General features: G+C 44.0%; 1 protein-coding gene across 1 annotated transcript in view; it reads right to left on the reverse strand.

Annotated features, from left to right (window-relative positions):
- Positions 1-6,386: 6,386 nt before the first annotated feature.
- CDHR3 (cadherin related family member 3) overlaps positions 6,387-13,360 on the reverse strand; it is a 62,405-nt gene continuing 55,431 nt past the window's right edge. The window contains exons 16-19 of the mRNA XM_023537990.1: positions 11,676-11,689; positions 10,437-10,471; positions 8,633-8,681; positions 6,387-7,152 (exon numbers count right to left, since the gene is read on the reverse strand). Of these exons, the coding sequence (XP_023393758.1) occupies positions 6,854-7,152; positions 8,633-8,681; positions 10,437-10,471; positions 11,676-11,689 (397 nt within the window). The 3' untranslated portion in view covers positions 6,387-6,853. The remainder of the gene's footprint in view (positions 7,153-8,632; positions 8,682-10,436; positions 10,472-11,675; positions 11,690-13,360) is intronic.

Consider the following 13,360-nt stretch of genomic DNA (forward strand, 5'->3'; position numbering starts at 1 on the left):
TCTCTCCACCTCTCAGTTTTCTCACCTGTAAAAGGCAGATAACCGGACCGTCCTCAAAAGTGTATTGTGAGGATTAGAGATCACGTAGGTAGCATGTTCAGCACATGTTAGACACCTAGTTGCAATCCTGAGGTTTGTAGAGGCCTATCTGCAGAGGACTCAGGTACAGAGGAAGCTGCTACTGTGAAGCTCAGTGTGGTGGATCCAGGCCAAGCCCAGACTGCTTCTGCCAGAGCTGATGGGATTTGGGAGAGGCTGAACATTCCGCACTGCAACCTGGTTTGAGGGCTCCTCACTTGCCTGTTTTAAAAGTTTCTCACACCCTCATGCATTGCTGGTGAGAACGTAAAATGGTGCAGCCACTTTGGAAAGCAGTCTGGCAGTTAGATAGATAGACATAAAATTGCCATATGACCCAGCAATTCCACTCCTTGAGAGACTCTAAGAGAAATTAGAACTTATGTTCACACAAAACATGTACATGAATGTTCATTACAGCATTATTCATAATAGCCAAAAGGTAGAAACAACCCAAATATCTATCGACTGATGAATGGATAAAGAAAATGAGATATATCCATACACTAGAACATTATTAAGCCATGAAAAGGAATGAAGTACTGATATCTGCTGCAACATAGATGAATCTTGAAAACATTATGCTAAGTGAAATAAGCCAGATGCAAAAGGACAAATATTGTATGATTCTATTTATATGAAGTGTCCAGAATAGGCAAATCCGTAGAGACAGACAGTATTACTGGATACCAGGGCTTGGGGTTGGGGAATGACTACTAACAGGCATAGGATTTATTTTGGGGGTGATAAAATGTTTTAGAATTAGACAGTGATGATGGTCGCACAACTCTGAATACACTAAAAAACACCGAATTTTATGGTATGTAAATTAAATCACAATACAAATAATAAAATCCTTACCCAAAAACAACCATGTTAGCATGCTGCTGGAGTGTGTTCCGACTGTGGACAAATAAGACGGGCAGTGGCAGGAGTGAAGCTCTTGTGAGCTTTGCCTATAAATCAGATTAACTAGCTTCCCTCTCTCAGCCCCACCTGGTTCTGAAGGGGCTACCGCAGCTACAGACTATTCCCGGATATCCCCAAAATTAAAGAGTTTGTGAGTACACTGAGGCCCAGTGTGAGGGCGGCAGGGTGCTCACCTCCAAGCGGCACCACACAGGAGGGAAGAATGCAAAGCTCATAAGCTTTGCCTCGGTCTTATGCTTACAAAGATCATGTCTTTCAAATCCAAAATCAGGACTGATAGTCACGGTTTGTACTCATGGGCATGCACCATTTTAAGTAAGGACTGTCACCAAAAATCTGATCCAGTTTTCCAGGACACACTTCTTTTTTTCTCTCTGAACAAACGAGTTTCCTAAGAACTTAGACTCTCTTAGGAGTCACAGGCAACAATTTTTTTCATACAACACAGGTTTCCTGGTGAAAGGCATTTGATCAGAGCTGCACTTTTTCAGACGGAGCACTTATCTCATGCACTGTTCAGCTTGAATGAGGTGCTGCCCTCTTTCTCACAGCAGGGTATGGAATACAGACCTAGAAAACACCATTCAGGCCTGTTTCTTCTGTTTCCTTGAAGCTGGTTTGGAATCTTGACAGGAAGTTCAGTGCAGCAAAATCTTTACCCTTTTCTCCCCACCATACACGTGACCACCATCCCCTGATAGCAGCAGATTTCACAGATGAAGGATGGGCGGTCCCATTGGGGAAGAACTGCTCAGTGAGGTCTGAAATAGCTGTTTCTGGTGGCTTCCACAGAGGGCAAGGCTAAACCCTGCTGGGGCCCCTTTATGTAGTACAGGAGTAGGGCCCAAAAAACAGAACTCCCCTCATAGCTGGGACACTCCTTCAGGAAGGTCCTGCAAGGTTTTCATACACCCTCTTCCTCCATCCTCCACCTCTGCCAGCCTGGACCAAGCCACTGCCATCTCATATCGGGATTAATCCAATAGCCGCCTAATCTGGATTAATCCACCCCTGTTCCCTGCCGCCTCCCTGAAATTCATTCTCAAATCAGCAATCAGAGACATACTTTCAAAACACAAATCAAATTATGTCATTCCTCTTCTCAAAACCCTGCAACGACTCCCTATCACCCTTAGAGTAGTAAAAGCCAAAGTCTTTACAATGGCCCATGAGGCCCTCTGTGATGAGCACACCATGCCCCAACCCGGCCACACACGCCTCACAGACCACGTACCCCTGCCCCACCCCTCCAGGTACATGCCCACTCCCCCACGCACCTGTCTGGAGTCACCTCCTTCAGTCCTCAGGCTTATCGCTCTATTGCTCACCTCACCCTTGCCTTTGTACTCTCTGCCCAGTTATCTGCATGGTTCTTTCTCCACTGCCTCACTCTCACCTGACCATAGGGGCCTTCCCTGATCACCCTGCTGGCCATTCCCACCCTCTGTAACCCTGACCCTGTTTACTTTTCTCAATAGCATTTACCACTATATATATATATGTCTATTATCCCTGTGGAAATGAACAACGACCAACCACATGGGAAAAGCAAAGACTATTCATTCATAGCTAACTATAGCGAGGGAGTCAGCCACTGACACTTGCATCTTAGCAGACTCAAAGGTGGGCAGGGGAGTGGGAAATCTTTATAATGGCAAAAGTGAAGGTTTCAGGTGTGCCTGGATTGGAGGCGGTTGGCATGAGGAAAGTGTAGGTGGGGGGCATCCTGTGTGATTTGTTAAGGGTGTATATTTAGCTTTCTCTAAGTTGGAAGCAAGGACAAAAATTAGGGAAGCTCTTCGTTGTATTAATTAAGGCCTGGCCACTTGGGGCTTGTTAAAAAGTGATTTCTCAGCTTCATGGAAAAGGTATTGGTCTCCTAGGCAGGTTGTCGCAGGTTATAGGTCAGAGTTCTATCTTTATATATGGTTTGGCCATTGTTCACTTGTATATTCAGTCTCATCTCTCATTAGGATATAAATATTAAAAATATTGCTTTATTTACTGCTGGCTCGCCAGCGTCTAGAACCGTGCCTGGTACCTAGTAGGCACTCAGTAATGTCTGTCTAGATCTGGTTAGAAAAATTGTGACTCGGCTACATGAACTGAATAGAAAACCAACTACAAGCTTGCTTAATTCAATCCAATTCTACAAATGTCTGTTGAGTGCTTGCTACGTACCCAGAAGGCTCTGTAGTGGGTTGTGGTTATTCACTCCAGGTTACACAGAACAAGTATTGGTGGGAAATGGATTGAAGACCAGAATTCTGAATGCTTTAGCCTTTGGTCAAAATTTCTCTTCTCTCCCATTTTGAACTCATTTCTATCATTAAGATCCCACTCAAATCCCAGGTCTCCCATTATATTTTCAGAGACCTCTCTGGCCCATGTCTACTTTCTCTAGCACTAACTGCTTATGAAACTCATCTAGTTCTCATAAAGTGCTCATGTGGTAGCTGGCTGTTTTTTCAATGAGCTTGTTCTCCTCTCGGTTGGATTGTTCCCCTAGAACAGGAGCCACATCTCGCTTCCAATACAGGTGACGCGTAAGAGGGTGTCAGTGATCTGAGTGCCCCCCACCTTCCCTCACATTTGACCTTTTCCTTGTTCCCCAGATCAAAGGTCTCACTGACCTCAGGCTCTTTCCATCCTCCACACACAGAAGTCACAATTGCTTCAGAGCTGCAATCTGGAGGTGTACAAACAGGATGCTAGCCTGATAGCCCAAGGCTGGGGCCCCTGTTTGGGTATCTCAACTATTTTCTGACGAGGGCTTCCATTAAGTTTTTTAAAAAACATTTAAATGGTTCCAAACTATCTGTTTTTTCCAGAAAGGAGATTCCAGGTTTGGGTTAATTTGCCTTTCGGAGAACACTCAAAATACCAAGAGATAAACAGGCCAAGATAGAACTGGAACTGGAACTTTGGGAAATGGAACTGGAACTGGGACCTCGGGGTTGGCTCAAGAGCAGGCTGCACTCAGCGGTGGGAGACAGGACGCAAGCTCCTCAAGGGCAGGCCTCTGGGCCCGCTGTGTTTACCAACGAGTCAGTCAATGCCTGGCACACAGTAGATGCGCTATAAATATTGATTGAATGAAGGGGAGGTATGAACACACACATTAAGTCTGAAATAAGAAATGCCAAGTTTCAATAGCGATCATTTTCTATATTCACTCATTTTGTTGCTTTAATTTTTTCAGCCATTATATAGAAAACACGTGACAAGAAAATGCAAACACTAGAACTACGGACATGAGAGAGGGCTCTGACGAGTGCACGTGTCGTTGCCCGGTTTCTTTTTCTGAGCCACACAGGCTTTTGACACAAGCAGGTGGAGATGTGGTCCCTGCCTCCTACCGAGCATGATTAAAGGCTTGAGCTTGAGAATTCACCAAGCGGTTTCAATCCCTCAACAATTATGGGTCCCACCAGGTTTAATTCCTGAACGTCTTTGCCCCGATTTTATAATGACTCAGAATCAGGCAGGTCATCATTAGCTATAATAAATTCATACTTTTTTAAGGCCTTGGGAGAGAAATGGGAGTAAACTTTCACAAGATCCACAATGGTCTGTGGCTTTATTTCATTCAGATAACTTCTTTATTTTAGAAACTGGTAAATGCTAGAAACCAATGACCTCAGCCCTGGACCTCAGATTTCTGATTTCCTCTAATAAAATAGCCAAATATGGAAAAGAAAAGGCAGAGCTTCTCTTGGCCGAAGCCTCCTGGTACCCCTTGTCGTGGGGCTGGGAAAACAAGCTGTTCTCCCTGTCTATCACCAGCGAAGAAGCGAGCCCGTCAAGCCCTCAGGAAGTCCCTCCCTTTTCCTAACTTAAATCTCTCTGGCTGAGAAGCACGATTCCCTTTCCCCCTGTCATCACCGGAGAAGGGAGAACAGCTGCTCACCGCCCTCCTTTTAATCATCCTTAATGGGCTCATAAACAGTTATTAGGTCCCCCTTCAGCCTTCTCTGAGCCTCATTTTACTTGCATTGAGGCTGAGTGCTTCTGAGGAAGGCGTTTTACTCAGGGCTCCACAGACTTTCAGAGTCTTAAATGGGTAATCAGCCACTTCACCCACTTTAACCTCCACAAATGAACAGCTCTGCCTTCTTTTGCAAAATTTAAACCTATTCAAGGAAGTTCCCTGGCAACCAACCCTCATTAATAAATCACGACTGCTCTAGGCCAGGACAGGGCATTTTTTAATGTTTCTTTTTCTTGAGAAGTCATACTGGTGAACAGGCACACAATAAACTAGCAGCTGCTTCCTCTTAAGTTCTGCATTTGCAGGATGGATCCTGCCTGCCCCCTACAGGCCATTGTGGGGAGTTCTCATCTGGCTCCCCAACTGGGAAGAGGGTGCTGCTCTAATGCACTCTCGCCTGGTTCTATCTTGTGAGTATTGAATTAGTGTCTCAGCAGCTGGGGAGCAAGACATGGAGGGAAAACAAGGATTTCTCAGCTTTTTCTAGACGTATGCCAAAGAGTTCCATTTCCCATCACATCATGGTATGGTTTATTTTTAGTTCATTGCTCATACCCACAGGTGAAAATCCCAGTTGCAGGGTTAGCTGGAGCTTGCGTCCCCACTCTGAGTCCTGTGGTTCTCCTCTAATAGGAGGCAGGGGAGGAGCAGGGCAAGGAGGTTGTAAGATTGGTGTTGTTTAACTTTAAGAAAAAGAGTGACTCGTTTCAAGAAAAATTTTAATCCAGATGGCTAAAATTAAAAGGACTGACAACACCAAGTGTTGGCAAGGAAGTAAAGCAGTCGGAACTCTCAATCATTGCTGGTGGAAGTGTAGATTGGAGCCACCAAATTTGGAATTCTCAGCAGATTCCAGCAATGGCTTGATCATTTCCAGTCCTAGGAATATGCTCAGAAGAAATATGCGTTTATGCTCATCAGAAAACATGTACAAGAAAGTTCCTAATGCTGTGATTTATAATAGTGAAAAACCTGAAGCAGTCACCCAAATACAGAATGGATAACTAAATTGTGCCATATTCCTACAATAAGATAAAACACAATAGCGAAGAGATCTGACTGCTGATCATACTCCAGTTTTTGAGTATGACATGGGTGAACCTCACAGACATGATGCTGAGCAAAAGAAACCAGACATGAAAGAGCACATTTTGTGCAATTCCATTTATATAAAATTCAAAAAGCCAAACTAATTTATGACAATAAAGATTAGAATAGTGGTTGCCTCTGGGAGGAGTCTATAACTTATATCTGTGCACTTATTAAATATAATTTATACCTCAATAAAAAAAAGAGAGAATAAAAGAAAGTGTCTATTGTTTTCTTCTTCCCAGATAAACAGTTCATTATTCATTTGCTTACTTTTTTTCACTGCCCTGCTTCTTTTGAAAAAGATTTCCAGTGACTTACAAAGGTGTACGGTGTTGAAATCTGGGTGACAGTAAAATGAGGCCAGCAAAATAAGGTGAAATCGGATGTGAGGGAGGTTCTTGGCATTTATGTCAGGGAGCTCTGCACACTTCCTAGGCGTGATCCGAATGGAGTTTCCCAGCAGTCAACGGGAAGAAGCAGCACAACGGTTCTGCATCCGAAAGGTAACAGTCCAGCTGATCAGAAGCACAGAGACCTGAGAGAAGTTTCTTCTGTACCATCTCAGAAAAAGGTAGCTAAGTGATCGAAGCCCTTTCTGTTGTTTTAAACATCCCACTTGGGACTCTGGATCTCCAAGTCCCTTCAGGCCACATTTCGACTTTTATGGAAACTCAAATGCCCTCATGGAATTTAGGGTCAAGGTCCCTCCCTCAGTAAAGGTCCCTCCCCTGTGCTCCGCCATGGGACTAGCAACCAGACTGCTTAAATTCCTGGATGCAGCTTGGGGGAAGACCTGCTCGAGAGGGTTCTGTTCTTTGGGATGCCTGGCTTGCCATCCTGGCTTCTGAAACCAGGGCCTGCAGCCTCTGCCTGCGCTTGGCCACTCAGCCCATCTCCTTCCTTGTCGGTGCTCCTCAGTGGCCTGGTCCCTTCCGCAGAGACCGCTCTGCTCAGTGCAGCTCCTTGGGGTCCAGACTCTCTCCACTTTGGCATTTCCGGTAAGGGATCTTTCCACCTTCTGGCTCCAGTTTTTGAGTTGAATTCATATTTTGCCCCAGTAACTAGGGAAAAAATATACGACAACCATATAAACAAAGGAATTCAATTGATTCTCTCTTCCCCCATCTCCACCCTGCTCTATTCTCACCCCCAGGGAAAGATGAAATATGCTAAAAGGTGTGAATCACTTAGATAGAAAGCAGGCTTGTGAAGAGCGCAATAGTCACTAGCCTTCCCTCTCCACAGCTCCGACCATACAGGTAACAAATACCATGCCTCTGTAGATAGAAAGGTTTAGGAGATTCTCAAGGCCATCTCAGTTTCGAGATTAGAAGGCCACATAAATCTGGAACTCCATGGTAGCTTTGGCTAAATTGAGTTCAATTTCTAATAGGGTTACCCATTTCATTCTGATTTGCTTGTTTTAAAAGTACCCTGAATTCCTGCTATTAAAAGGAATTCACCAAGTAAGGAGGAAAAGACTTTGATTTTTATTTATATTAGGTCAGCGGAGATTTGTAGACACAGACACACAAATCTGGCCCCAGTTGAGATGATGCAGGGAAGCCATTTTTACTGTGTCTGAGCCAGCAGACACTAATTGATGTGTCTGTTCACGTTCGTCCAGTTGGCTCATTTCTCCCTTTTTTCTTCTCTCAAACACATAAATGCAAGGTACCGGCCTGGGTCCTGCCTAGCTTTTACCTCGGAGTTTCAGGCGAGCCCCTGCTCCTGCCATTTCTATGCAGCATGAGTGGCCTCTCTGCTGAGGATCCCACCAGCACTTATGCTAATGTGGGCACATTATGGTAACAAGTACCTAATAATAGAGGGAAATTTAATTCCAGCAGCGGCAGCAGCCTCTCCTGGAGAGGAGCCATCCTCCTTCCGAGGAGGACCGATCCGTTTGCATGTGAGTGGCAGGAAGCCAACACACTTGCTTCCTGAATTTGGTTTCCTTCCCTTTATTCACGTCTATAATTGAGCCTTTGTAAGTGGAGGGATGTGTGTAAAGGAGCTAAATTTGGAGCTGATTTCATGGGAGTGATGAGAGCTCTGGAGGCCAGCTTTACCTTATGTTCATCTTTCCGACCAAGAAGAAATTCTTGGCCCTGATCTAGAAAAAAACAAGCCAAGCTTGCCATTTCTCCATATCTCTCACTACCAAGAGGATGGTGTTGGAAGCATTCAGAAAGGATGCGGGGTAAGGGTTGAATCCAAATAAGCAAGAAAAAAAAATGTGGGTTCTTGAATTCACCAATTCCCTGAACTGGTTCATGGATTAGGCAGAGGGGCCTAGACAGAGGCATGGTCCTTGAGTGGAGCCTGGAGGTGGAAACTCTATGAGGCCTCACACGTGATCATGTGTATCTGCAAGCCAACTCAGTTCAGGGCTGATCTCATGTTGTACAGAAGCCTAGAAGGGTCAGCGCTGTATAGGCAACATAACCAGAGAGACTGACAAACTGAGTTAAGAGAAGAATATCAGAATATTCTGGAATATGCAAAACACTCTGATGGGTGGCACTACCACTTGATTACCTGGGTCTATGGCTTCTCCATCAAAGACAGTGCTCATCTGGATTGTTTCCTAAAGAGAAGACAGAGAGAGCTTTAAGCCCAACCCTTCAAGCCTCCCCTCAGGCAAGGCCGCTCAACCTCACAGCCCCAGTTCCTTGACCAGAGTCTTCTTGACATTTAATTATTCAATAGGCACTGTGCAAATGCTGGGGACACAGCTGTGAACAAGGCAGGTGGGGTTACTGCCCACACAAAGCTAGCAATCAAGTGGGCGCCATTGACAAACAGGTGGTACAATACAGAGTGATAAGGGCTATGAGGGGGAATATAGGATGCTATGGGGGCACAGGTGGGAGTGAAAGGAGGACATTCAATCCAGACATGGGGCATATGAAAGCACCTGAGTAAATGATATCTAAGCTGCATAGAAGGAGGAGCAGAAATGCCCCGCAATGCCAGCTGAGGTCTGCACTGCCGAAGTGGGGTCTGTCTGGCAAACGTGCAAGGCAGGCGTCGACGAGCACCCACGTGCTCCCAGTCCAGGTTCCGGCTGTGTCCCCTTGCCTAGTCAGTGCAGTGTTTCATCAGGGACTAACCTGCCTTATCTAAGTTCTGTGCTCCTTGTCTTCCCCTCATCTGCGCTCTTGAATTCACCAATGGTGAATGGTGAATTCACCAATGGTGCCCTCCAGTGGTGCCATTCTTTATGCTCATGAGGATGTTTGGAGCTTAGTGGGCCCTTCAACCACCAGTTTTTATCTACTCACTTGCCCATAGCTCCCCGACACTGAAGAAATAGGAATTAGAGCCCATATGGGTTTCATCCATTTGATCAGCTCAGCAGCCTTACTTTTTATGGTTGTTGGGATTTATTTATTTAATTGATTAATTTAATATTACGTATTTCTAAGGCAGTCTCTGAGCGGCATCGCCAAGGGTACTTGCAATAAGACCTGGAAACAAGAGATTGCTTCTTCCTCCTGCCTGTAGACAGACCAAACCTATAAGTACTTATGTGTATGAACATGGAGCAAAAATTACAGCACACCAGATTGTCCTCCTCATTCACTAAAGTTATGGGTCTTAGATCGTAACAAAGTTTTATCATCAGGTGATGGAGCAGAGCTGGGGAGCGGGGAAGGGGTGTCACCTTCAAGTTTCATCACTTCCCTGTGGGTGGATCATGTTCAGTTAAAAAAAAAAAAGGAGGTAAATTGGGAGGTGACTCCCCAGCTGTCCTATAACACTTTGCATCTGTGTGACTCTTAAAATTTTTCAAAATGTTTCTCTACCTGTTATCTCTACCTGTTTCTCTACCTGTTATCTCAGGGCAGGTGCTCTCACTCCCATTTCACAAATGAGGACTCTAAAGCTAAAAGAGGCTGAGGGAGTCCACAAAGTTATATGGCCAAGTGGGCAGAGCCACTCCCAAACCCAAGCACTGCTCTTTATCACTTTTTCCAAAAGGTTATAGAAGAGCAAAGGAAAAATAAATCCCATTGAAGGCTGAAGCTTCAATTCTGGTCTTCAAGCTCCTCTCTCCCAACTCACTCTCCTGGAGAGCTGGTGTAGATAATAAACACCACTATTTAATATTTATGAAATCTAGTTCTTCTGCAAATATATCAGCAGACATGTTCAGTGGAGGGAACAAATTCTATCAGGAGCTCGTCACACAGCAATCTGTTCCAGTGGCCAAATACAAGCATCTCCCTGAATGATAAACACCCCCATGAGGCTGTGGCAGGGCCTGCTTGAGAGGGGGATGGGTGCCCCCATCATCCCCCACCCCCAAGCCAGGTGCCCCACAGCCAAGCACACTTACCACGACAACTTCTCCCTTCGTAGACTTCATTTTGGCTGGGAATAGAGCAGGCAGACGTTAAGCTTCTTGGACACTAAATTGACCTTAAAATTTTACTCCCGCAATGGGATTTTTCTTAAACAGCCTTTGAAATCAGTATTGCAGACCTAGCAAAATATTTCCTGTCTGTCAACATTGTTTGTTGATGGCTTTCCATCTTCTCAGAAACACACATACACACACCATACATGGAACTAAAAAAAATATATTTTCTACTCTTTTTCCAATTTATTGCTATTATTGGACCTAGGAAATTAGTTTTTAAATGGCTTTATAGGTAAGAAAGATTGAGTTGATATATTTGTTTGTAATGTGAGGATTCTTTGTATCCATTCCCTATGCCCTTTTTAAAAAGTAACTAGGGTGAGAGTTTTCAAAAATCTTATTTATTAAAACCATCTCATTCAGTATGACTAATAACTGTAATAATCAAAAGTCTAACCCTGCTTAGATGTGCCTTGCGTACGTCAGACACACACGCCTATGGATAGGGTTATTAAAGCAGTCATTTTCTAAACACACACTTTCTAATTCTTTGTCTCATCTCTCCCCACAGCCTGGATTCTCCCTGAGACATCAGGGGCCAGGTAGTGACATCTCCTCAAGCTTGGAGTTGGTCAGATGGCTCTTGCTCAATTCACCAATGCCCCTGAAATCACTCAGTTCTCACAGCCCATCTGACCACACCCAGCAACCCTTTCTAACTAGCCTGATCAAAATAACTTGTGAAAATGATCAAATCCATTACAATCTGAGAATAAAGCATCTGTCTAATACAGAACATAAGCTGTCCTCAGGAGGGGTCACGCCCCTCTGCGAGCAGCAGAGCATAGATATTGTCTGTGTTTAACCTGCAGAGAATTCTTCATTCCTGTCCCACTTGGTGGGGAACAGACCTCTAGGTGCTTAAGTTGAACTAGGAGGTGACTCTGGTAGGGAACAGGTGGACCAAAACGAAAAATCCAAGTGAGCCAATGACACTGTGTACCCGGCCCTTCCCTTTCTCCAGCTACGTGTGACCTCTGTTTCATTCCATCTATGGATGTTGTGGTTGAAAACCCACCAAGACAGGATTGCATGTTGATTCTCTGCCAAGTTGGAGCCCTTTCATGTAGTACAACAGAACAAGCATAAGTAAATAAACAAACAAATAAAAAACAACAGCAACGAACAAAAGGGATAGGCATCATACACACATACCTCCTTTCTTCACCCTATGGGAGAAAAAAAAAAAAGAATAGACAAGAATTAACCTGCAGACAAGAGATTATTCTGCACAGGTACACCCACTACAGCATGGGGCTTTTGGGTAAGTGCGGTCCTTGAGACCCAGGAGATGATTGAAAGGGGCCAAGGATGGGGACTAAATCGAAGGCTGGGCTCCCACCCCTGCTCCAAATAGAACAGCTCCATCACTATTGGTTTGGGACTAAGGGGATTCTGAGAGTTTGATAAGTTTGAAAACTATTGCTTTGTGGAACTTGAGGGAATATAACTTCTCTGATGACACTGGGTGAGGGCATAACAACCCCAATCAGACTGGCCAGCAATTCTTCCTGCCCTATTTTTCTCCCTAGTAGCTAGCTGAGCTGATGGCTTAGCTCCCAGCAGGAAGGTTGGAGGGCTAGCAGTTAAACTCTGGTTACCTGTATCATGAAGAGTTGGACTTGGACTCTAAGACTCTTCCCATGATAACCTTAGATTCTATAATACTATGACTCTAATTTCATTCTATCTTGCTATTGGATAAATATTGGCTGCCACATGTTACAACTAATTTCCAGAGAGGACAGGTCTGAGTCTGAATTACTAGCTAGTTTTTCTTTTTTAAGACGACCATGTTGAAAATGATTAATATTTAGGATGTAAGTTAAAGCGACCAGGTTCAAGGTGCATATTTAACATTTAACCATAAATTGCGTGAGTTGCAGCATCTATTAGATGACATCCTTAAAGAACTTCCAACCAAATCCCATTGCAGAGAGCACAACCATCCTTACAAGCTTAGGCATTACTCTTTTGGAGCCAAATTTTTTTCTTCAAATCAATTTGGTGTAGAGTCCAAACAAAAATGCCTTTTTTAATTTCAGCAGATGCTCAAGGATTTCTTACCTTGAAGTCAAGGTTGCCAATAGCAACAAACTTCCCTAATAAAAATGGCAAAATGCAAAGTACATCTTTCTGCTAATGTCTTATACTTTTATAGTCTTTCATCCATAGGTTTTAAATTATTTGATAGTACTAGTTAATCTTCAAAATACCTTTAAAAGGCACATGAGTCTTATCACCCCTTCTTTTTTGCCAGTGAGAAATTCCAAAACTCAAGTTCTAATACCCCAGGATTCTTGGGTTATAGCTAAACTTGGAATCTAGAATCCTGAGCGCAATCAACCATAAAAAATAATGCGACAATATTTTTTAAATAGCGTATTAAGCATTTACTCTATAGCATTTACTCAGGAACAGTGTGCTAAGTGCTTTCTTTGCATATGCTCATCTAACAGTTTAGTTTTCAAATAAGGACACTGAAATTCACAGAGGTCATCACTTCCCCAAAGCCATATACCCAGAAAATGGTAGAGCTAGGATTTGAACCCAGGCCTTGTCTAATTCCAAAGCCCAGCCTTAGAACCATCATGCTCTTGTTGTAAGAGCTAATGAGACTCAAGAAACTGGCTCTGGGGGAAGCTCATCTCAATTCGGTGTTCTTTTCACTTCACTCTAGTACCTCATTTTAGCCAGTAAAAGAGACTCCATAGGGTGTTACAGGAGAGAAAACAGACCTATGTTTGCAGCTCTTGAGAAAGAGAGATCAGGGCCACGTGCAAAGTAACAATGGTTATTTAGTCACACAAAAGCCCAATTGAATCACTGCAGTCAAAAGC

Source organism: Pteropus vampyrus, unplaced genomic scaffold (genome assembly GCF_000151845.1).
Source record: "Pteropus vampyrus isolate Shadow unplaced genomic scaffold, Pvam_2.0 Scaffold208, whole genome shotgun sequence".
Classification (NCBI taxonomy): Eukaryota; Metazoa; Chordata; class Mammalia; order Chiroptera; family Pteropodidae; genus Pteropus; species Pteropus vampyrus.